This window comes from Herpailurus yagouaroundi, unplaced genomic scaffold (genome assembly GCF_014898765.1).
Source record: "Herpailurus yagouaroundi ecotype Mexico unplaced genomic scaffold, PumYag 183, whole genome shotgun sequence".
NCBI classification, from domain to species: Eukaryota; Metazoa; Chordata; class Mammalia; order Carnivora; family Felidae; genus Herpailurus; species Herpailurus yagouaroundi.
In genome coordinates, this window is record NW_024412414.1 from 15,816,989 (window position 1) to 15,842,561 (window position 25,573).

At 43.7% G+C, this 25,573-nt stretch overlaps 1 protein-coding gene across 2 annotated transcripts in view; it reads left to right on the plus strand.

Annotated features, from left to right (window-relative positions):
* The window catches only part of PDZRN3 (PDZ domain containing ring finger 3), a 245,239-nt gene that overhangs the window by 161,149 nt on the left and 58,517 nt on the right, over positions 1 to 25,573 (plus strand). The window contains exon 1 of one of the 2 annotated variants that reach the window (XM_040492156.1): positions 12,549 to 12,662. The exons of the other annotated variant lie outside the window; for it this stretch is intronic. Within the exon in view, the coding sequence (XP_040348090.1) occupies positions 12,645 to 12,662 (18 nt within the window). The 5' untranslated portion in view covers positions 12,549 to 12,644. Of the gene's footprint in view, positions 1 to 12,548; positions 12,663 to 25,573 lie in introns of those variants that run through there. 2 annotated transcript variants of the gene reach the window in all.

The window sequence follows — 25,573 nt, forward strand, 5'->3', positions numbered from 1 at the left end:
TGTTGGTAGTGCCATGCTCCCTCTGAAGGCTGTAGAGGAATTCCTTGACTCTTTGTAGCTTCTTAGGGGTTCCCAGTAGGCTTTGATGTTCCTGGACTTGTAGGTGTTATCACTCCAGTCTCTGTCTTCACCTGGTGTGCTCTCTCTCTTCTTTCACATCTGTGTCTGAATTCTCCCTATTTATCAGGACACCAGCCATATTGGATTAGTGCCCACCCTAATGACCTCATTGTAACTCGATTACCTCGTAAAGACACTGTGTACAAATAAGGTCACATTCTGAGGGACTAGGGGTTAAGAATTCAACAAAACCTTTTTGGGGGCACCCACTTCAACCCATTACAAATACTAAGTTTAAAAACTGAAAAACGGAACCTAGATTCTTTCTTGTTACTTAGGTCAGTTTGACATGTGTTTCTCCTATTTGCATCAAAGCTTCTTTTTCTGACTATCTAAAGGGAGAAAAAGGATAGTGGGTATTAAGAATGGACCCTAAAAATGTCAGTTTGTGACTGGCTTGTTGGGTGATTGGCCCAGTGGGTCTTGAATTCGGAATTTAGGCCCAACTTAACTAGGTCAGATGACTTCAGCTCCAGGTTATAGATTTCATTCCAACCCTGGTTGGCTTCTCTAGATACATGTGCCGTTGTTTCCAGAAGGGCTTGTCAAACAACATAGGAGTGTCTCCCTCCCATTCCAGACTGGCCTCCACAGCACATGGCAAGCAGTGGGTGGGATAGGAGATACTGGCTTTGGAGAGTTATAGCCCTAGGTTCAGATCCTGCCACCACCTCTTAACTAGCCAAATGACCTTGATCATGTTACTTTATTTCCTGAGCCTTTGTTCCCTCATTGATACAAATCAGAGGCTGAAATTCAAATGAGATGGTGTGAGCAAAGTATTTGTCGCAAAGCATGGGTTTAATAAAAAGTTAGTTCTTCAAGCAGCCCATACTTTGTATAGTCCCAGAGCATGCTGATATCATTTTAATAATCATTAGCACTGCACTTTGCAATTTACAAAGCTATTTCACTTATTATTACATTTAATTTATATTTATTGGATTGAAGGACACTTATAAAAATATAAAGAGGCTTTTAAATTATTCACAACTAGTAGCCATAACTGTGCCTCTTTCTGTGTTAAGTATTTTTTAATTTTTCTTTTAAGGAAACAGCTGCTGTTCGTAATCTCAGAGTTAGTATCATAGTCCAATGCAGTGGTTTTCAGCTGAAGGCAGTTTGGCTACCAGGGGACTTGGGGCAGTGTCTGGAGACATTTGTGATTGTCACAGCTAGGGGTATGGGTCCTGCTGGCATCTAGCAGGTAGACGCCACAGGTACTGCTAAACATCTTAACAAAGCACAGGACAGTCTCTACAATGTAGAATCATCTGGCCCAGGAGGTCAGTCAGTAGTGCCAGTGTGGAGAAACCCTGCCTTAAGCTCCCAAGATATTTTCAGAAGTGCTCACCTTTCACCAACACGTACAATTGGAAAATGGATCTTTGTTTTTGATTTCCATCCCTCAAAGAAAACTATTTAAATCAGAAGCAATATTTTCTAACGTTATGAAAGAAAAAAAAACCCCGCAGCTTCAGTCAATAAGTATTTGATGAATACATATCCCTAGGGTATTGTGTTGCTGATAAGTGACAGCTGTGGAAAAACCTGGCGCTCAGGCCGGGCTTTAAACATTAAATGGTTCAAGCTCTTGGGCTGGCCCTTACAGTCACAGTCGTGACCCAGTGAATAGGCACACAACACTGGCAAATTTCACTCAGAGCTGAGCACATGGAAGGGCCGTCCCCAAGAACATGCCTGCCCCAACATGGCGGTGTCCTAGATCATTCCAAATAATGTGACCTCCAAATTATCGAAGGGCTGGTGGCTGGAGTTGCTCAGATTTAATATATGCTAAAGTGATGAATTTTTTTTCTTAAGTTTTTTTTCCCAGAAAGAAAATAGCTATTTGGTAGAAGAAGAATGCCTGGTAATAATCATATTAATAATAGGAACCAGGCGTTTGCCAAAAGTGGCCTTTGCACGTTGATTGAGTCTCACAGCAGCTCTTTAGAGGGAAGTACTGATTCACCCATTTCATAGTTTGAGAAACTGAGGCTTGGAAATGAAATGATGAGCCCAATCTAGGCTTGCTGCCTCCTGTTCCTCAACTTAACTCCTGGTTCCTATTTCCGTCAGTCAGCATGATGAGAAAGTTTGGGAGGGAGGTGCTTTTAATAATGAAAGACCGTTGGCCTGCAGTCAAGTTGTATGTGAAGTGTATTGACATCTAATTTGAATCCGTCCCCGTGGTCATGAGGCCTCTTAAATATAATAAATCCTGGAAACTTTGTTGGCCTTTTATAGCCCAGCAGATGAGGTGTGTGTTCACCAAACATCAGGTGTTCATATGTATTCACAGTTTTTCCATAGACACGGACTTCATCCAAATAGCATTTCCAAATATGCTTTAATTAACTCAGGGGAAAAGTGTTTGTGTGCTTGTGTTTTTCAGGGGGTAAGGAGATAAGGGGTGCTTAAAACGACACATTTATTATCTCACAGTTCTGGAAGGCAGAGGGCTGAAATGTGCCCTACTGGGCTATCATCAAGGCATTGGCAGGACTCTATGGAGAAAAATCCATTTCCTGTCCTTTTCCAGCTTTTGCAGGCTACCTGCATTCTTTGGTTCAGGCCTCCTTTTGTCTTCCAGGCCCACAATGTTACATTTTCTGACCTTTCTTCACAGTCACATTATCTTCTGCTTTTCTCTAATGTTTTTTCGTGGCAGTAAAATATCAGTTTCACCATCTTAACCATTTTTTAAGCGTATAGTTCAGTGGTGTTAAATATAATTCACATTGTAGTGCAGCCAGTCTCCAGAACTTTCCACCTTGTAAAACTGAAACTCTGTACCCAGGAAACAACTGTCCATTCCCTTCTTCCCCTAGACCCTGGCAACCAGCGCTACTTTTTGTTTATATGAATTTGACTACTCTAGATACTGCATATAAGTAGAATCAAAATATTTGTCTTTCTGTGGCTAGCTTATTTCGCCTAGCGTAACTGTTTTCAGTGACCGTTTTCTCTAACTTCTGGAAATGGAGAATCAGTAATACTTGTCGTAAAAAAAAATGATTGTAAAAATGAGTTACACTGAAAACAGCCCGCTAATAGATGCCAGCTGGGTTGTACTATCTTTTGGACACTCTGACTTCACATCTCCCTTTTAGATTAGCACATATTAGCAAGGTCAAAAACACGTATCGGCCCCAAACTGAGATTCCTTCCTACTTGTTTATATCTGAGACCTCTGACTTTTTTTTTTTTTTTTTTTTTTGCAGTCTAGAGGATAGTCAGACATTGCAGAGAGCAAAACGTTCCTTGTGATGGGATTCAGTGTTAATTCAAAGCCTGTCCTTGTACTACTTAAAAATAGTTCAGGTGCTGTTGAGAATCACCACTGTAGCACATCCAGAAAGGAAGGAAGAAATAGGCAGGAACACGCCAATAGGCTCACGGGAGAAACAGTTGTTGTTGTGGGAGTATGCGGTGTGTCTGCGGGATTGAGTGCACTGAAAGAAAAGAGTGGCTCTACCATGCTTTTCCTTCACCTGGGCAGATTCTCATTGATTGTCAATTATGTGTCAGCAGGTGGTAACAAAAGGCAGTTTAATTCCCCATGAAAATCAGGACTTGCCCTGACTCTGTGCCTTTACTGCCAGTACCTGGTGGTTGCAAACGCTCATTAATCCCTTTGTGTAATCCCCTTGAGATCACCAACCTTAAAACGAATCTCCAGTTCGTCCACCACCTCTTCAGCTGGGGTCAGATGGAACATCAGATGGGGTCTGGCAACAGTTATAGACAATAAACTGTGAGTATCTTAGTAGCAAATCCAGGATAAATTCCTAGGGATCCATTTTTGCCCTTCTTTGGAATCTACCCAATGCCTTACCAAGAAAGAATGAAGTGTTGCTCAAGGGGAAGGGGGAGAAAAATCCCTGTTGTCCTGGAAAGTTTTTATGTATTTCTGCTTTGTTTTTTGTGTACTAGAATATTTTCTTCCATTCTTTTTTTAATTAAAACAGAATCCCCCCACTGGGGGGGGGTATATGGTTATTTTGAACAAGAAAGATGTGATAAAGTTTTTGGATTCACATCAAGGCAATCTGACCTTACCTATAAGTTCATTCTAGAGTTTCTCTGTGTTTAGGGAGGGAATGAATATAAGCTAAGAACCGTTTCTAGGTGCTGTTCATCCTGTATGATTACTGCTTTCACTCACACTGTGGACCAGCCCTACCCCCACCTTAAGGGACTCAGGAAGCATTCTCTCCTTGGTCTGAATCCTCGCCTCAAATGCCTTAGGCACAATCAAATGTCGGTAACGAAGCCTGGTGTTCTAGGTGAGGCTTTTGTTGTTCTGTCCTCACTACCTCTCTAAGACACATCTATCCTGGGTGTGTTACCTTTTGTTGCTTTTATTTGTTGTTTTCCTATGGTGGCAGGTTTACCAATCTGCTAACAGAATGCCAGGTGTCTTTACACCCCGTCATGTTCTCTTGTAGTCCTATCTAGTGATAACTGTTTGCTTGGGGAGACCAGGAACTTGTGTTGGTCATTTCAGATAGAACACCATATGTCAAATTTGTAAAATCTTGTTAACATTGTGTTTTCTTCGCTTGAGAATTACCCTCTAGTAGGGGAAAATGGGATGCCAATTACAGCAGCCTCCTGCTGTGAATAAACTGGTGTTATATTCCCAGACATCAGGCTGTGCAAGGAGAAAGCCCCCAATTGCCTTTTGCTTTCTTGCATGATAGACAAAGCTTTGGAGTAAAGCATAATTAGCTTGACTGACAATCAGGAAAATACAGTCTTCAGTATCTGTTTTTATTTTAAAGTCTTCTTGTTCCGGAGACCCATTCCAAAAGCCATTTTACAATTCATTCCTCGATGCAAAATTCAATCAATTCGGAGCACCAGAATTTGTTTAAAATGTTCAGTGCGTATTTCAAAAGAAAGATAAATGAATCCATGTAGTGACCAAAGAAACTTCTAGTGTATCAGACTGTTGCTATTAAAGAAGAAACCATAAATCCCGGTGGCAGGAGAGCTAGTAAATTTTTTTTAAGCTGACTCCTTTGGGGGGAATTTGGATCCTACGCTAAGTTCTTAATTTTATTGGGACAGAGATATTGCAAAAAGAAAATCGTTTCTCTGGCACTAAACACAAATAATATACAACAATAATTGTGACTTCCCAGTAGCCATTTTCTGACCCTCCCACTAGGGTTTGCTTCATCATGGTGAAGTATGGCAGTGTGGTTTTGTTCATCAACTCTGGTCCCTTCAGAGGTTTTCCATAGAAAATTAGAAAGGGATATTTTGTTTGGTTTAATTAGGGTTTTGTTTTCCAAGTCCACTTCTCAGATTCTGCCACCTAGAAGCACACTAGCTGATGGGTGTTCAGATCCTGTCCTCTTCCACCATTCCTAAGGAAGTCGCTATGTTTTTGATAGGGGATGCTGGACCTGAGGGGAAGAGAGAGAAATACGTAGAAAAGGAAGAGAGCCTGATGTTCAGAATGCAAAAATGAATAAACCCAAAAGAAAATACCCTTTATTATTCATGAATTAGTTATCGAGGGCTTTGTATGTGCCAGGTGCCAGGCTACCTCTGTGGGTAAAACAGCCTATACTACACCACCTTTGCCTGTGAGCACTTCCTTTCTAGTCCAGGAAAGAGAGGCGGATACTCTGTTCTTTTGTAATTAAGATTTATTACAAGATTCATGACAATTCCTTGACCTGGGGACAACTTAGCAACTGCACCTTTGGATGAGGGGGGTCTCTGAAAACCTAGCAGAGCAGAATCTGGGTTTCAGATAAAAAAAAAAAAAAAAGAGAGACCCCCCTCCCCACTTTCTACGTTATAAATCAGTTTATAATAAACATATATATATTCATTTATATATGCATTCAGTAAATATATATATTATTTTATTTATTCAATAAATATATATTCATTTATATAGACATTCAATGTATATATGTATAATATAATATATATTGAATGTAATAAGTAGTAGCATACGAATTATCCAGTGATGTCTCATGCTGTTCGTTGGGGATCCTAGAGCCAAAAATCTCTTGACTCTGAGTAACCAGACAGCTCCCAAATACTGTTGCACGTGATAATCTCAGCTGTCTGCTTCTTGGTTTTGCCAGATCTTTCCTTCCTAAGTCTGACGGAGCAAGGATGGGCCCTCCTTGAGGTCACAATGCAGTGAGCCCCTCCCGAGAGCAACAATTCTGCCACTGCTCCCCCAGTAAGACGACCAGTTCTTTTTGAAGCTTTCCTTTTCTCCTCGCTTGAGTGCACATCTCTTGCAAGACCGAGACTTCAGCCTCTCCTCTCCCTGTGCCATTTCCTTCACGCCAGTGCTGGTCCCAACAGTGAGCAGTCACACAATAAGCAGAGCGGCCGTAGGCAGTGGTCTACTTGGGTGGCCCAAACCAAGACAGTCCAGGTGTGAATCCTGACTTTGAGCCTAATACTGAGTCCCTCTCAGCCTCTTGTTCTTGTGTGTAGAAGCGTGGCAAGTAAAGCCGACAGCAAAAGGGTGTTGTAGAAACTAAACATAGTAATGGGTGCAAAGTGCTTTGCAGGGTACCTCTTATATGGTGGTGGCCACTGAATAAATGGTTGTAGCCACTGCTGTTGTTAATTGAGAGACTGGGACTGCCCCCTGATGGCACACTCAGAAGGATCTGGAGGCCAAGTAGAGACTTGCTTTTTTCTTGACATGTCATTATACCCAATCTAAAATGCTTTAGAGACTTTTTGTGACATTATACAATAGGGTGAAAGCCTCTAGACCTTAAATGGAATCAAGTTCCTTTTTAAAGGTTCACAAGCTATGCAACGCTTCCGTGATGAAATTACGATTCTACACCTCTCGAGCAAAATTACCGTTCAGATTGTTTGAGCTGATTACGCTGGTGTTCGAACTGCAGACTTCCACAATCAGAAATGTGAGCGCAAAGAACAGCATCGCTGCGAATTAGTCGTCTCTTTGACACCTTGCTTTTCATATAATTGAAAGAACTCACATCACAATTTACACTCAAGCAAAAATGATATACGGTGTCTATGCATAACATGAAAGATGAACTCTGATTTTTTTTTCCTCATTAATGAATATTGAGCAAATAAATAGAGCATTTCAAGATCCTGGAATATATGGGATTCAGTGTATTTATTTTCTTCATTACTCTAGCCACAATATCACCCAGGAGTATCTCAGAGATGACAGCCAGGCAATTAGAGACAAGTCTGTCCAGGCCGTGGTGCTGCGAGAGTGAATCATGGCCCTTTCTCTGGCCGCCCCCTGGCCGAACCCCTGTCCTTAGGGAACCTCAAACTCTGGATGACTTGGCAGTTGCTCTGACATGTACTTTCTCACAAGTGTGTGACATGTCTGTGATATAACATCGACTGGCCAAAGAACCATCCAGATGACTTAATGTTATCTCTAGGTCTTTCTGAAAAAGCAAACCAGTAATCTGTTGGAAACATTTTGCATTTTTTCCCAGATTGTCACCAGAACTTAAACTGTGTTTGGGGGTGTGAATGCAGAGACAGTGTCTCTAAACAGATGAATGAAGCAGATTACCTGTTTTTGACACAAACACATTTGTGCTTATTAATTAGTGCTTCATACATTCATGAGGTGAGTTTCACTAACACAGTCTTTCTGGTGTTTATTCAGTTAAGTGGGGGAAGTGTCCAAAGAATTCCTTTAAAGATTTCTGGGTTCTCCAAATGTGTACTACCTATGCTAAATTTCTACAGCTTGCTCAACTATATGTAGAATTGGCTCAGGATGGCTGTGAAATGCTAAAAATAAAAACATGTGCACATAGCATAGGCCTGACAAATGGTTAGCTCTAGTCAAACCTGGCTATTTTCACTGATATAATTGTTGGGTTTGGATTCCAACCATTTCCTAACATCAGATAAGACCCCCCCCCCCCCGGTCTTCCATACTGGCCTCTCTTGACTGACTCATTCTGAGATCACTTGACACATATTATAATGAGTTATAGTAATAAATACAGTATGAATCCCTATATTCATATGTAATCCATAGACAAGCTATGGTAAATGTATTTCTTGGATGAAAATAAACATTGTCATTTTCTTGCCTCATTCTTGATCAACTACGAAAACTCAATTAAGAGTATGTTCATCACTTTCAATGTTAAAGTTTTCATTTAGAAAATACGGTATCATCAATAAAGAAAATGACTTTCTTGCCAGAAACATGCTCTCTGAAGAGAATTTTTAAGTTTCTGAATTCATAGAAAACCTGTGGTTTTCAGTGGATTGTTAAGACGGATCAGGATTCCAGACCTCAGACTGTCGGTCCCATTTATTTTGGTCTTAATGACTCTGACACATGAGGAGCTAGTTGGCTTGTTGATTGGGTCTGTAATGACCTTTGCCATCATGCTGGAAAAGAAAGCTCACTCCTGTGGAGGACACAACCCGTGATGCAGGTACTAGAGATCACTGAAGAGAATGTTAGCCTAGATCATTATTTTTCCAATCATTATTCTCTCACCAGTTGATTTTTTTTTTCCAGGGGGTTTCTTTTGCTCATTTTCTTTTGCTGTTAATTCTCAAACCAGCAAGCTTTAGTTGCATAAAACAACAACAACAAAATCCCCACAATGTATGTTTGAGAATTCTAAGAGTAGTGGATTCTACCATCTCCCTTTTTTTCACAGACTTCTGGATGTGATTCGTGACCACCGCATACTAACCTTAGGCAAGTTGCTGACCTGCTCTGACCTCCAGGTTCCCCAGTCTGTGAACTAGCAAGAAAAGGGAGTGCTTATTTAAATCATAAAGCTACTTGGAGGATTAAGTGAAACCATGTAGCTAAGGCTTCTCACACTGGACTAGTATATATGATAGGTATTCAGTAAATCCTGCTTTGCCCTTAAACCTTCGAATATGCACAACATTGGAGGAAAACTAAATGGAAAGAAGGATCCACACGCATCTGCTCTGAGACGTACTAGTCATTCACAGGGAGTACCTGTCCCAGTAAGATGAACTCATTTGGATTTTTTTCAAAGCAGTGGAAGAAAGCACCATTGAGAGGCCACCAATCCCTGAAAGAGAGATGCCATCTGATGGTGGTATCAGATGTGGAAGCAGTCAGCTAACAGCCCTAACCGTGGGCACCATAGTAGATTCCATCCTCTAGGACCACCTCATTTTTCTGATCACGTTCATCAAGAAACCACACCCAGCCCAAAGTAAACTGCAGCCAGTTGACCAGGGTCACATTTGGAGGGTCCACTGTGTTCAGAGTCTTTCATGGGTGAATAAAGATAAAAAGCAAGGGGGGGGGGGGGGGAAAGGCAAGGGTGGATCACATCTTTCCCTGTTGATAACCAGGCTCCAGGTCTCTGCACCAGAGTGCCTGTCCAGTTTCCATGGCCGGTCTGCTGCTGCCTCTTCCATTCCACTTTCCTGGGGTAGTAGGCTCGCAGGATGGTGGGAAACACTGCCCATAGGACAGAGGCCTCATGCAGAAGAGGTTGGTGGAAGCCCTGGGGACACCTGGGTACAGTACAGCAGTCCCCCATCATCCTCTGACCTGGTTCTCACTTGAGGCAGACAAACCTGTACTGGGGCCTTTCTTCACCAACACCATTTCCCTATTCCTGGGTCTTGGTAATTCTCTGAATATGAGCTAAAGCTGAAATTCATTGCTCTCTCTCCTTCCACAGGAGACTTTTTCAAAATAAACATTTTGTTTGAGTGTGTCAGGTTGTGTGTCCTTTAAATTTCAATGTATAAGTTCCATGATTTGCTTTTTTAATTTCCCCACATTAATGATGGGGAGACCATCCTGGCAAAATCAACAGAGGAAATGCATAGCACAGAAATCAAGTCTTCTATTATGTTATCTCTGTGGCTAAATTGTACATCTTGCTGGGTGGCAGGGGGTGGGATGGGGGAGCAGTCATAGCTGTATTTAAAGCCATTGACCCACCCCATCAAATAAAGGATAAATGGGTGCCCTATTTCTTCCATTTATCCCTGAAAGTGTTGTTTTGGTTGAACCTGTCTCTTTACTGGTTATTGGTCATTATTCTTCCAGAAAAAAAAGGTCAACAACATCTGTTTCAAATTCAAAAATATGACCATTACTTAAGAGCCTTCGCCGTACTTAAGGCAGATAGTTCTTTACAAATACGATTATCTTTATTTTTTTACCATCACAATATTATGCTATTTTGTGTGGAACCTTTCTTCAACTGTAAATGTAAGCCTTGAATGCATCTTAAAAGAATCAAGTTGGTCTGTTCTCTCAGTACTTTGTCAGGATGTGCACAGCTACAATGAAAGCCATTCTGATATAACGGTTGAACAAGTAAATATTTGCCAACTCTAGGACAGTCTCATCATCTGACCTTAATGAATTCACCAGTGGAGAGGGTGTCGTTTGTTTTTCACCATGATACGAAGAGGCACACATGCACACATGTCCACATGTGCACAAACACTTCCTTCTTCCTCTTCGATACCCAAGAAGGTGACATTTATGTAAATGTAAATTGTACAGACAGTATGTTGGATTTCTGCCCTAACACCATTCCAAGAAAGCGAAGACCCATCTTCTGATAATTTAGCTTTAAATGTATTTCTCCCTACGACCGTTGCCACTATTAAGAAGCTCAGAAGAAATGGTTATTATTTATGCAGGGTTTGTGCTCCCTCTGCTGGTTCTGTAATTAAGTAATAAGTCTAATTCCCCTAACTATGCTGATGTCATCAATTATTTTTGTGCATGGACATGGAATTACCCAAATCAGCAGGTTCTGTTCAAACATCATCAGGAAAATTAGCAGGGGGTCAGAGGAGGACAGTTGGCCTGGCAAAAACAAGTGAAGAAAATGTACATTTCGACTTGTATCGATTTGTGTTTGAAAAGCCCAAATGCATTGTTATGGTTTTGTTTGCTCAGTGCTAGAGAAAAGCGACTCATCATTGTTAAATGTGGGATATTATATCCCATCCTCTCAGAGGATTTTGGAAACAAAGCATTCTCATCCTTGGAACAAGATTTATTTTAGTATGTTTTACAAGTGAGAAAAAAAAGCTCAGAAATCATATATGCCTTGTGAGTGAGAGCCTTTTTGGGCTAAAAAAGTAGATTTGTATACGTGACTTGTACTGGCCAGAGTCTTGATTTCCTTCAAGGAATTTCCTCGAATTCCTTGATCTGAATTGTCTTTCTTTACGAGTGTGGGGACCACAGTATACCTCTTTCGTAATGTTAACATATTGTCACAAAGTCATTAAAAACTCAAGCTCTAGGGGCACCTGGGTGGCTCAGTGGGTAAAGTATCCGGCTTTGGCTCAGGTCATAATCTTACAGTTTGTGAGTTTGAGCCCTGAGTTGGGCTCTCTACTGTCTGCACAGAGCCTGCTTTGGATCCTCTGTTCCCCCCCACCTTTCTCTCTGCCCTCCCCTGCTCACATCATGTTCTCTCTCCCAGAAATAGATTTAAAAAAACCGCAAAAAACAGAAACAAAAAAACAAATAACAACAACAACTCAGGCTCTAGGTTTGGATCAAGTAAGGTTACATTCTGGCTCCAACAATTATTGTGTGATTCTGAGTAGGTTACCTAACCTTCTCGACCTCACCTTTCTTGTCTGCAAACTGGAAAGAATATGCTAGGCAAGAGTTTTTACCTTGTGGAGGTATCATAAGGATTAAATAATGCATGCATGGTGCCGACTGATGCTTACGGCATATCTGTGATGATGATCTCAGTATCGTCTTTGGTCATTACTCAGCGTGATTCTTGCTTCACAGTGAAAAAAGCTTCTTTTCCCAATTAGAAAAACTTAAACTTTTTATGAAAATTGGGAAGGGAACTCCAAAATGGTAAGGGTTCAGTTGTACACTACTAATCAAACCTTGAAATAAGAGATGCAGAATTGGATGGAACTCTAGAAGAAATCAGCCAGTGCACCAAGAGAGTGTAGAAATTCAAGACCAATATCCTAGGGATGAGAAGTCAATCATACCAAAGTATCAATAGAAAAAAAATGTTTATAATAATAATAATGAAGAGACTTCACATCAGCTGATATCCCAGTACACAGAGATGAGATGTGAGTAAACATCCTCTGGATGTTAGATATTTACTTACTCCTGCATTGTTTTATCCACCTTTTGAGTTACATGTAAAATACTGCTGCACTGTTTGTGCTTGTTCTAGAACCTCCTGTTTCTCAGCACCATGTTCTAGTCATCTCTCCATGGCAGTAACATGTAGATCTTCATCATGGTCATGGTCAATATTTTTCTTGGCCCACTTGGTCCTTAGCATTTATAGATACTACTCCACCCAGCTTAATGATTGTGTTCTTAGATAATACAGATTAATTCCAATAACAACCTGGGCAAACAGAAGTGGCAAATCTGGAGTGAGGATACATATCCTTCTCAAAGGGAGACATCAGCAACTCTTAGACTGTTCACATCAGCCCGTTTCTATTCTGTCAAGGGAGAGTTTGTTTGGAGGCACATTGATGTCGCAATGCATCGCCTTGCTCAGGTGAGCGTGGGGGGGGGGGGGTGGTCATTGCTAATGGGCTTTGGGGGTGGGGCAGAGAAAGAGGCAGCTAGAGACTAAGAGTCACCGCCTCTGCCTGCTCTGAGTTGCTCTGAGCTCTCGAATTCTCTGGTTCTTGTAGATTTACGTATGTACTGGTAATTTCAGGCGTATCTAAAACACACCTGCCTGTGGTACAAAGCCCAGGCTTACCGTCCTGCCCAAGGGGCGGTGTCATCTCTATTTATTTTCAAGCTGGTTTAAAAATAGAGAACATTGTGCTAGAATAGCTTGCTGTGATCCGATTATTTAATGATAATTTGTACCTGTACTTTTCATAGGCCCAGGCTACCCTCTGTCATCAAAATATTTGGAATTTATTCTTCAAACAGTGTAGGCCACTTGGGTTGTTGATTTAAAACATACTAGAGGTTTTATAATAGTTATTTATATTGGCCAACACTGACCACTCTGCAAATGACCTGTTGATGTTGGATGCAGATGAGAGGCACAGAATACAATGCAGGAGATGGAAAGAGATCAAAAAGAATGAGTGTGTTAGCTGAGCAACAATGCTTCATGGGTTAGCAGGGAGATCAATTGTCTGTACAGGTGAGGTTGCCAGAATTGCATTATTTGGCCCATTCGTGGGCATTAGGTGTTCTCTTCAGGAGATTTAGGAGTTTCTCAAACCATGTGTTTCATTATGGTATCAACATTGTTGACTTTATAAAATCATCATAGGCTGTATAAAATTATGCATAATTTATATATATGTAGTTTGTGTGTGTGTGTGTGTGTGTGTGTGTATAGTTCAGGCAAGAAGAAGACAAATTCACATGTATTAAAATGATTGTGCATTTTTAAACAAAAGCTTGCCAGTCATTGTGAAGTAAGTGTTTCTGTGAAATAAGTCCATTCCTGTGGACTATTGAAGAATTAACAGTAAATCCATTCATAGGCCTGCCCGCTGGGAAAGGATGTAGTGTACTTTGTCCCAACTGTTTTCTCTCCTCACTGTACTCCTTTGCTGTCATTTATTCAATCTCGGAGTGTCCATTTGTTTGCTGCCCATTTCCGATGTCATTTCTCAGCGTACAGATGTCAGATACTCGACAAGAGAACATGCATGTTTGACAGCTGCCCAATAAATTATGCAGAAGAACAAGTTAAGGACAACTGCCATGGACTTAAAAAACAAAACAACAAAAAAAAAAACACCCCAGATATGTAGCTGGTTAAAAAGAATTTCCCTTGCAGAGCTTGCTTTGGTGCCGACCAGTTGTTACTTCATGAATAACTTATAAAATTATTCAACCATATCCTCTTAGTGAAGCGTTAGCTTGGTTTGCCCGGGGGTGGGGGGTGGCCTTGCAGTAACTCAAAACTTGGAACCAAGTAAAATAGGGTGCCCAGAAAGAGAGCTGAAGGGAAAAAAACTCATGCGATTTGGAATTCCCAGTATTAAATCAACGCATGAATCATGATACCGTGGAGGCGGCAGTGAGGGCATCCAAGAAGCCTGGCCCAGCCCGAACTGACTCGGCCTCCTATTTTGTTCCCTGTAAGAGCGTGCAGTTCCCAGCACACAGCTCTGTCTTCGGCACAGTGAGACGGAAGCAGATGTAAACAGAGTTGCACAAGGTGTATATTCCCACATCAGTTTTAGAGAATTCTCTGTGGCAGATATTTTGTGGTGTCTTGGCAGAAGATGACAAATGATTATCCCCGTGTTGGAGGCAGAGAAATGAAATGTGTTTGTGGCCCAGTCTAACCCCCCCCCCCGCCTCCCCCCACTTCTGCCTGAGACCCTGCTACTAACCCACCATACTGACTCTGTCTTTTAATCATGTGCTCTGCCCCCGCCCAAAGAGTGCATATTTCTGGAATGATGTGGAGATTAAGGATTCATTCTGTAGCTACAAGGCCATTTGTCCTCTTCACATGGGAATCAGGCTCACTGCCATGGCCTCAGCTGCATCTGTGTTCTAACCAGTGGGCAAACTGGCCCATTAAAAAAACAAACAAACAAACAAACAAACACACACACACAAACCCGGCAGCTTGTTTCTTAGGTACACTAGCCAAGATCCAATTGTGTTTGGCTCTCAGAACTTTCTCTCTGGGTTCACTGTTCATGCCCACAGTGGATTCCTTTTACTTATGAGAACCGATTTCCCATTAAACAAGAGCGGAGTTATCTTTACATCTGTTTACAGGGCTGTGCGTGTGTGATGAGAAGCTGGAGCGTCCCTGCGATTCAGTAGAGGCAGAGCCGGTGACCTAATGTAATAGTAAATGATTACGGCATAAGTGAGAGTTACCTGGCGTCAGCAAGCTGGTAGTTGTCTTAAGGGGAAGTGCTGTTTGAACACAAGCGGGCAGATGAGCCGGGGAAGGAGATACATGGACCTCATCCAGTCACGTTTAGACAGGGGGTTGGCAGCTCAGCCCCTGTTTGAAACCAGTTTAACTTTGGTCTTTCTCTCCCATCTATTTACGCTCTTTAGTGACCTTGTTTGGCTCATTTTTGCACCATGACCAAAGTGACAGACTTTAGTCTCTGTTGGATTAATCAGTGTGTTCTTTGATCCATGGCATATGTTCCCCCTAGACATTTAAAGTCAACGTATTCAGTTTTTGTGGTCTGGAGGTTCAAAGTTGTTAACCAGGCTGATAGACTGGTTTGGGTATTTGCATCCAAAAGACTCTTCCTCCTTCTCTGTGTCTCTGTTTCTCTCTCTCTCTCTCTCTCTCTCTCTCTCTCTCTCTCTCTCTCACACACACACACACACACACACACACACACGTCCACTCCCAACAACACAAATATTGACTACACCAATCATTCATTAGCAGTAAAAATTTGAGAGCAATTATTTTTTTACTGCGCTTGCCCTGAAAGACACCATTAATTACTTTATTGCCTGTGGATTTGAGCCAGTTTCGGTGTCCCCAAGTCTGCTCTCCTCCCGAAGGAGTATTTGCAGCTCCTAGGAACACAGCACAGGATATCATCTGGCAAGCAGTGCACTGACATTGTGTGTTGACTTCTGAAGTGAGACGTCAAGACTCTCCTTGCCTTGGTACTGGATTCCTCCCCATGTGGAGTTCACAGGTCAGGCTTGGCAGTGACGGTAGGTTTCCCTGATGGCCTAGACCCACCAAGTAGTGGTGGGTGTTTGTGAATTTGGCATTGTGTCAGCTTTTTTTTTTTTTTTTAAAGCGTGAGAACTTTTCCAAGTCATCTTAGAAATAATTGTCAGAGGGAACGATATTTTTGACCATTAACTTTGATGGTCTCATCCAAAGGGGCTAAAGATCCAAGGTTCCTAATGGGTGGCCATCAGCTGGTCTTTGCTCTAGAGGTTTTTAGCTCTGATGTTTCATAGGTGGCTCTGACCCAGACAACATAATCTTAATGCTGTTGGGTGGTTTTCATCCTTGTCCTCGTCTGCTTAGTAAAAGTCCATAAATGCCTTCTGGAATTTAAACTTGTGCCCTGCACCAGCTCAGCCATGAGTTTCTTCTCAATCATTTGTAATGTATATATTTATTTATTAGGAGTGGGCTATTCCTTTATTAAAAATATATTGATTGTACGAGTGGTATGGCCTTTCTCCCCACTAAATGGAAATGAACTGAGACTTATTAATGTATCTGATTACATGGTTGGGCCTCAATATCTGTTGACTGAATTCATCAACTTGAGTCTAGCTGTTCCACACCGCTTACTTTCAGTACGCTTGTGAATTATAATCCCAAGATGGAGTATTCATTAGCAGTGTCACCCATTTTCAAATCTAAGTTGAAATAACATAGTGGTAAGTTTAACAAGAGCTTGAGAGTAAGTTCTATAGGATGAAGAGGAATTACAGTGGAGAAAGTGTATGGGCTTCAAGGCGTCTCGATCCAGGATAGGGTACTGTGGGATGGACTTATGCCATGAGAGACAAGGCGCAAATTATAATTTGGGAAACCCTTTTTTTAAAAGTTTATTTTTGAGAGAGAGAGAGAGAGACAGCAAGTAGGGGAGGGGCAGAGATAGATGGAGACACAGAATCTGAAACAGGCTCCAGGCTCTGAGCTGTCAGCACAGAGCCTGACGAGGGGCTCAAACTCCCTAACCATGAGATCATGACCTGAGCCGAAGTCTGACCCTCAACTGACTGAGCCACCAGGTGCCCCTAATTTGGGAAATCTTTCCTAAAAGCCGCTGCTGTTGGAAGTCACAGTGAAGCTGGGTTGAATCATTTTCTTCCTTGGAAGGGTTTTGATTTTTAAAACGTGTCCCGAGGGGGCGCCTGGGTGGCTCAGTCAGTTAAGCGGCAGACTTCGGCTCAGGTCATGATCCCGCGGTCCGTGAGTTCGAGCCCCGCGTCGGGCTCTGTGCTGACAGCTCAGAGCCTGGAGCCTGTTTCGGATTCTGTGTCTCCCTCTCTCTGACCCTCCCCCGTTCATGCTCTGTCTCTCTCTGTCTCAAAAATAAATAAACATTAAAAAAAATAAGTAAATAAATAAAAATAAATAAAATGTGACCCGAGCGTGAAGGCAAAGGCCGGGTTGGTCCGGTGCTTCCGAAGAACGCTTCCTCATGACTCCACCTTCTGGAAGAGCAACCCCCAGGGTGTCCAGCCGGCTGTTGATGGTTGCGAGTGTGACCTGGGTTCACACACCATGGGGGGGGGCTGGTTTTGTTTTCTTAAGCAAACTGCCTTTTCTGCAAAACGCATTTGTTAGTACGGGTACTTGTTCTACCCTGGACGGAAGTATATTTTTCATCCAGGGACGTCCATATGAGGAAGGGAAATATATTCTTTTGCAGCCTGTGCTAGAAGAATCAAAGTCCAGGTTGCCCCTTATTATAGTTTAAATGATCGATTCTAGCATGTTTTGATTAAATTACATATTCAATTATTTTTGTTTGAAATTAAAAGCTTGATTATATTACCGAATGCTATGTAATTTTACACGCGCTGTTCACTTATTTAACAATGAGGCCCAGAGTGTGATTAACAATGTGGCTGCCAGTAGGAAGAAGCAAAATAATTATTTTTTCAATATACAAGTCCTCATCATGATGCAGAAATCAATATGCATCCGTGGAGGATTTGTTCTTGCCATGGATTATGGACTTCAGGGTGGCCTCCCCTCATTTCCCTATGAATGTAAAACCTGGAGATTTTGGCTGGCCAGGCAGGTTTTTATTTCTCTCTCTCTTTTTTAAAGACTGATGTTTAACTACAACCACTGGGACCTAAATCAGAGCATCCAGTGCCCAAATATGAATATTAATCAGACGCCAGGCCATGGAGCTCCTCTCTGAGTTTGACAGTTTAAAGGATCAGTTAGTTAATTACAAGATGACATGGCATGCCGGGTCCCAAGGCTCTGTCCTGCCTTCTGTCTCCTCTTTTCTTCCTTTTTGACAAGTTGGATTACATCATTACTTGTAGTTTCACTTGTTATCCCCACCATGAAATAAGAATATTTTAAGCTTTAATTATCTGTGGTTTCTTCCTCCTCTGTCTCAAAGACCAGGCTTCAATAGAATGGAAGGAAACATACAAGAAGCAGAGGTTCAAAAGCTCATGAACATCAGCCTAACGACCCCAACCACACCACATGCAACATTATAGCGAGAAATCCAAGGTGCTTAATAGGCATTGTACCCTTCGTGGTGGTGGTCATGGTGATTTGTTTTAAATAGGAAGATGCCTGTTTTGACTTTTGTGGCCACGTCACAATCTGCATGTTCATCCTATGACTCATGGACCACCTGCGTGAAAAACGGGTGCCTGGGTCTGCTGAATGGTTGCCTCTTTGGGTAGGGCTTAGGAATCTGCATTTAACCCCACCATCTTACCCACTCAGGAAGGGGTGATTTGGGTACACCCCAATGTCTAAGTAATTAAATGTTTTTTTTTGGGGGGGTGGTTCTTGACATGTTAGTAGCGCTCTTTTGAGAAGCTTCCTTTCATGTAAAGTTTGCATGTGGCCGCTAGAGGAACCTAATTCCCAGGAGGGCAAACAAGGTTCAGATCTTTGTTCGGCTCTTCAAAATAAAGCTTTTTCTCAAGTCCTAAGTGGAATTAACTCTTTACCCTGTTTTCCCCGCACTACCTCTCTGTATCTGTCATGGCACATGTGAAGTTGATGGTTCCATTTAGTCTGTGTGTCTCTGGGCCTTACAGACGCTGAGCTATTCACGAGAAGGAACTAGGGCTTGCTGTCCTCTCTGACAGGCATTAGTGATGAAGATTTAGGAAGAACAAACCAAAATCTACCAATTACCCTGAATGCTGTGAGCCATCCACTCTACTGAGTAATTCAAAAAAGCTTTCTCCGTGGTCTTCCTGACAATCCTGTGTGATTCGGTGAGGATGTGGAGACTTAGGAAGAAAGCCACCAAGTCCCGGGGGTATGTGCTAAATTAGAGGCTGAGCCCCAGCACCTAGGCTCTGCAGAACCTCACACAGTAGGTGCTTATTTACAGATGATGAAAGGACTTTTTTAGATGCCAGAAGGCTGTTCGGATCCTCTGCTGACTCCTGGAAAGACAATAACATTTGAGTGTGTCTACATTCACTTGGAAGGCAGGAGAAGAAGGAAAAACCATCATGAGTCACTGGAGGGACTCACGGAGAGCAGGAATATGTACTATCAGGGGGACTCAGGAGGAATTCAGAAGGACAGAATGATCAACAATGTCAGACCTTACAGGGAAAGCCAGGCAGGTGGTGCTATTTAGGGGGAAAAAGAACATTAACATAATGGCCAGAGAGCTCTGCTCACATTCCAGTTCTGCCAGTAAGTGGCTGGGTGACGTTGGCCACAAGGCTCCCAATTTTTTGAGCTGCAACTTAATTATCTCTAAAGTTAGTGGAGGTAAAACTTGGACCATGGATCTCCGTGTCTTCCTTCTTAGATAGGTTCATTCGAGGCCTTACAAAAGGCTCTTGGTTGTGATATTTGACAGGTCCTTGTGACCATAGGTGGGATGGTTTTGGTAGAGTGTGTTTGCCTGTAGGAGGAAGGGACGGTGAGAGCAAACCAGATCACGTGGTGTTGTGGTAAGAAAGAACAACAGGTACCTCCTTGTAGAATCCTCTGTCAAGAAGTGTCGCAGTGAACAGTAGGAGAAGGAATAGGGTGGGGGGTGGCGGATTTGAGAGTCTTCAGAGTGAGGAAATGTCTACAGGCCTGGGGAGGAAAAAGATCGCAGGGGCTGGCATGGACAACACAATGGGAGGGATTGGAGCTGGGGAGATCCTCTCTGTGAGTGCCAAGAACCTGAGTTCAGAAGGAGAGGCCTCCCTTTTCCTTAGAAACTGGAGGAGTGGGACGATGGGAGGACGGTCGGAGCAAGGATGTGCCGAGTTTGTTCCTCTCCCAGTTCAGATAACTTTGGGGTGGAGGGGAGTTCTTTTTTTAAGCTCTTTTATTTATTTTGAGACAGTGCAAGTAGGGAAGGGGCAGAGAAGACGGCAGAGAGTCTCAAGCATGCTCTGCGTTGTCACCGCAGAGCCCAACGTGGGGCTTGAACTCATGAACTACGAGATCATGACCTGAGTTGAGCACATGGGAGACACGGAAGGCACAAGTTAAGAGGACAAGACAAAACGGGTTGGCTTGCAGCATTACAGTCCAGTATTTCGTTCTTGTTCTTTAAAGTTTATTTGAGAGAGACAGAGAGAATAGGTGAGGGGCAGAGAGAGAAGGAGAGGGAGAATCCCAAGCCGGCTCTGTGCCGTCAGCATGGAGCCCGATGAGGGGTTCAATCCCATGAACCGTGAGATTGTGACCTGAGCCGAAATCAAGAGGCTGATGCTTCACCACCTAAGCCCCAGGCACCTCCAACTCGATATTTTAAAGAAGGAAAGGAGAAGAAACAGTGCTTCATTCTCCATCCTTCTGTGCACCCTGGTTAACTCTTCCCTCCAGGCAGGGAAATTTCATGTCACCAGAAGCATCCCGGTTTGCATGTTCTTCTCGAGCTTCCCGGGGATGTGTTGCTGTCTGCACCTGCCGTGCATACAGAGAGTACGTTCCTACAGAGTATGTATCTACAGACAGCTAAATAGGACAGTGAGTACTTTGTAAATACATATTTATTCTGTTTTGTAAATTCTTAGATTGTATCTTTGAGGATTTTTTCCAATTGAGGTACTAACAAATTATTTTATTTTATTTTTAATATTTATTTTTGAGAGAGAGAGGAGAGAGGGAGCCTGAACAGGGGAGGGGCAGAGAGAGAGGGAGACACAGAATCGGAAGCAGGCTCCAGGCTCTGAGCTGTCAGCACAGAGCCTGATGTGGGGCTCGAACTCAGAAGCTGTGAGATCGTGACCTGAGCTGAAGTCAGCCGCTTAATCAATTGCGCCACCCAGGCGCCCCCTAACAGATTATTTTAAAAGTCCTTACAAGGTTGTACATACATTTGGCTACTCTGTTAGTCAGATGCTTTTCCCCTTTATAAATTTACTGGTCTGTACACTCCCAAGGGGCAGAGAACTAACAGTCTCATGTTCAGTACAATTAATAGGTTAGCGTGTGTGCTGGGCAAGTGGGACTGTGGGACGGCTTGGTCAAGCAAAGCTTTGACAAACACCCTCCGTCTACATTACTATGTATTTAATTCTTTTCCAGTGGTGAATTGCCTTGCCCCAAGGTAGGTCATGTCAGGGGGACCCAGAAAGGAGATGGGCAGAACTCAGTGTATTGGCGGGGACTCCTATCCAGGGGGAAGGTGTAAAGGGAAAGAAGGTGCCCTCAGTGCTCCTTTGTTCATCCCATAAAATAAAATGTGGTTTCGGAGCGCCCACTTACTGGCTTTCTCATTCATACTATGCTACATACCTCTGCCCACCCGTGGACGGGTCACCTGAAAGATGTGGCGGTCCCAGGCATCCAAACATTCGGACGTACATTAACGGTCTCTATACCTTTGTATGTCTCCGATATTACGGTTTCGCTTCAGCAAGCCCACTAATATCAGATATATCCTATCAGAGGCTATTTTAAATCACTTCAATTTTCTGTGCCCTTGGGCTCTGCCCATAAGACCGGAATGGAAAGCATAGGAGTGTGGCCTGTGATCTAGTGTTTTACTCCCCCCATCCCCCATTTATATTAGAGGGAACTTTATTAGCTTTTGGACACACATATATCAGTTTTAAAGATTAAGTACAACGTCAATAGTTTTTACCCAGTTCTCAGGCATGTCAAGTTGCTGTATTTTCCCAGAGAATGTTAAAAAATTAGTACTGCCATTTGTGAGAGCATTTTTCTCTTAAAACAAGCCATTGGTCATAATATTGTTTGCCTACTTATTCTCTGAAGTGCTGTTTTATATCAAAAGTAAATCCAGGATAGAAGCTTGACAAGTAGCGTCCGACTTGATAACACATGAACCTTAGTGGTACAATTGACTGCTGAAGCCTCACTTTGCCACGTTGGCTTTTTTTTCCCCCCGTCAAATAACTCTCTTCTTCTCAACTACTTGTTTATCTTTTGAGTGATTTTAAAATAAAGAATTAGCTCCCTGTTAGTGCCCAAGCCCTCCATCCAGCTCGCGCCTTTCCTGTACCGCAAATTCCTTCAGACATGAACAGCGCAGGAACCTCTGGCTCAGTTGCGAGCTGTCGGAGAAAAACAGTCTACGGCACGGGTTGGTCCTAAGTCCTAGAGGCTGGCCCACGTTCAAACGCAGAAGCTGCATTTCCCTGACCCGCTTTTGGAAGTAGTTCAACCTGGCGTCCACCAAGAAAAGTACCGAATAGTTTGCCCAGTAGGACACCCAGTTCGGAATAAGGGTCTGGGCCCTTTCTCACCGTCCCTGCCTCTACCCTGTGTCACCCTCTGGCCACTTTATACTTTCCCCCTATTCCCACCAACATATACACCAGTCCCAGACCACTTCCTCACACGGGGCTTCTGTCCCACCTTTTATGTGTCCTCAAGACCATCATTCCCCTGGACTTCCCACCATGGCCCGTACATCCTGCATCGTCTCCACCTAGCAGGCTCTCTCCCGTGCTGTTCCGCACACACCACACCACCCGGGTTATTTCCCTCGTCCAGATTCCCTCCATCTTGCACTACCAGCTCAGACCCTGCCTCCTCCGCAGAGGCTGTCTTAATTACAGCAGAGCCAGCAGCATGGCCCCGAGGAGCTTTGTTATAATTATCTCATGGGGGCCATTAGGAGCAATGGTCTTGTTCTCCTCAACCTCGGCTCAGAGTTTCCCTTCCCCCTTAATAGTTCAGTCCTGTCTTCCAGAGGAGGGTGTCAGCTCTTTGAATATAAAGACAAGGTTTCACAGTTTTTCTCTGTTCCCTCAGTAGGTACAATGTGCAGTTCAGATGCTTGGTAAATACCTGCTTATTGATGAATCACTGTAATGAAGCTATTTATTAGTCATAAAACACTGTGGGGTTTCTGTCTTTAGGAACTTGCAGCTTTCACCTTAGAAGGAAGAAGCTGGTTGGAGTCACCATTCCATTGCGAACACTTAGCATGATGTTTGTTGGCTTAAATGGTTAGGAAGACAGAAAGACGTGCCCCCAAGAAACTAGCAAACAGCAGATTGCAGCAAAGCTGTAGCCCAGCACCTAGGGTCTAGAATTCTAGGCGAATTCACCTAGGTGAATTCTGTTGGGTGAAATTGGGGTTGGCTTTAATGTGAATGGGATTTAAAAGCTCGGAATGCAGATTTCAGGAAGCAGAGTATGCAGAGGGTGTTCTAGGTAGAGCTAACAGGCTCAATAAAAGGACAGTAGGGTTGGAAGAATTGGGGGTGTCGTCATAAAACAGACCCAAGCATAGGAGGGACAGTGGGAGACAGAGAAGACTGGCAAAACAGGCATGGGAAACATCATGGTGTGGCTGAAATTCAGTGCCAAGTGGATGTTCATTCCAAAAACATGTTAAACATGGCGGGATAGAAGATCTCGTGTGGTACGGGAATGAGCCCCTTTTCTGTTTTTAAATTCCTGATTATTTTTGTGGTAATTTTTATACACAGTAGATGAAAATGGTTTCCCGTGTACCATAGATATCAATTTGTTTTCAAAAATACTTTATTTAAATAAAACCAAGGGAGTAGCTTTAAAAAAATTTTTTTTTTTTTTACATTTCATTTACTTTTGATAGGGAGAGAGAGAGAGAGCATGCGTGCGCGTGCACACGCACAGGTGGGGGAGGGGCAGAGAGAGTCAGAGACACAGAATCCAAAGCAGGCTCCTGGCTCTGAGTTGTCAGCACAGAGCCTGACATGGGGCTCGAACTCAAAAACCGCAAGATCACGACCTGAGCCGAAGTCCAATGTTTAACCGACTGAGCCACCCAGGCGCCCCAACAAGGGAGTAGCTTTAAAGAAAAATACGAACTACATTGTGTTGGGGCCATCTATCAAAAATGGTGATTCCCCCATGGCTGGAAATTTGGAATGGACTAGCGTAGAAATGGGAAGATTCCTCCCTCCGACCTGCCACCCCCCAGTGGGAAGGGGAGGTGAGGAAAAGTTACCCAGGCCAAGGTCGACCTACTGGGATTGTTGATGTTTGATACCTGGGCGCCATCCTTGAACTTAGAGCTGCGATAGTCCCGGGGTAGCCACAGGTCAGAGGCAGGGTGGCTCTTCTGTGAGGGCGGGGGTTTTATGTTTCTCGTTCATCCCTACACAGTGTCTGGCTCAGAGCAGGCAATTAGTACAAAGGTGTGAATCACTGGTGGTAGGTATGAATCGAGGCTTTTATTTCTACCTGTAGCACAGAGTCTGGCCGCTGCTTTCCTCGTAGCAGCCCGGCCAGAGCTGGTGAACTGGGAGCAGCCTGGTTCCCACGCCCCCTCCCCGGTGAGCTCACGACACCAGCACACCCAAGTCGGGGCGCGCTGCCTCCTCCCTGTGGGCGGAGGAGCCCAGACTGCAGTCTCCACCCGCGGTCTGAGGCCCACCCGCTTATGCTTTCTATCTTACCGTATTGCCACGGCCACTTAAACCGGCCAGTGAGGAGGCCCACGAGGGAAGTGGGGACCACAGAGCACCCCCCCCCATCTCAAGGGGACACACGTTTGCCACCCATGTATCGGATTTGGGGGGTTTATCTAAAGTTGACAAAGGAACTACACGTTTTAGCTGAAACTTCGGGATTTTGTTTTTTGCTTAGCGCCTCACCCAAAACGTTGAAGATGTTGCATGGGTCCAGCCTACAGTCTGTGACCTGTAACATACTGAGGTGAAGTCCCCTCTCCTCCTGTCCCTCCAAGGTTTGGTCCCCTTCAGTTGTCCCTTTATGTACTTCTTTCCCAGCCTGTTATTCTAGTCATTTCTCTGAATCCACAGCAACGCAGTTGGTGCTCTTGTCATGTGAGTTCCAAATCTCTCCCTCCTCCCTCTTGCCCAGTGTCCTTCATCCTGGCGGTGTGGTCCTGTCGCTTGCTGTCTCTTCTCGGTCACCCACGTTCAGTCTCCACAAAGCTGAGCCTGGGCCTGGCTTACCCCATCAGGACTTTGAAGGATGTGCGTGTCCCCAACTTAATTCCCCCAGATCCTGTCCTGACGTCCTCTCCAGTCGTCTTCCCTGTGTTCACACACCTGTCTCTGTCACGTCTCCTTCTCTTCCATCTCCTGCCTATACTCCAGGCCTGGAATCCTCTTTCCTGCTGTCAGGAATCCCACATCCAGTGGTTGGAACAGACTTGAGTGGTTCGCAGCAGGCCTGAGACAACCCCCAGGGTCGCCGGGAGCTTGGTCACAGAGCTACAAAATTGTTCACGCCTCATGGTGTTCAGAATGTAGCCTTTGAGGAGTCTGTCACTTTTATGCGGGCAAAGAGGCTCCGGGAGGACCTGACACGTTTCCCAGGCCCTGGCCTCAGGAGGGACACCTGGGGTCAGGCTGCTGGGTGGT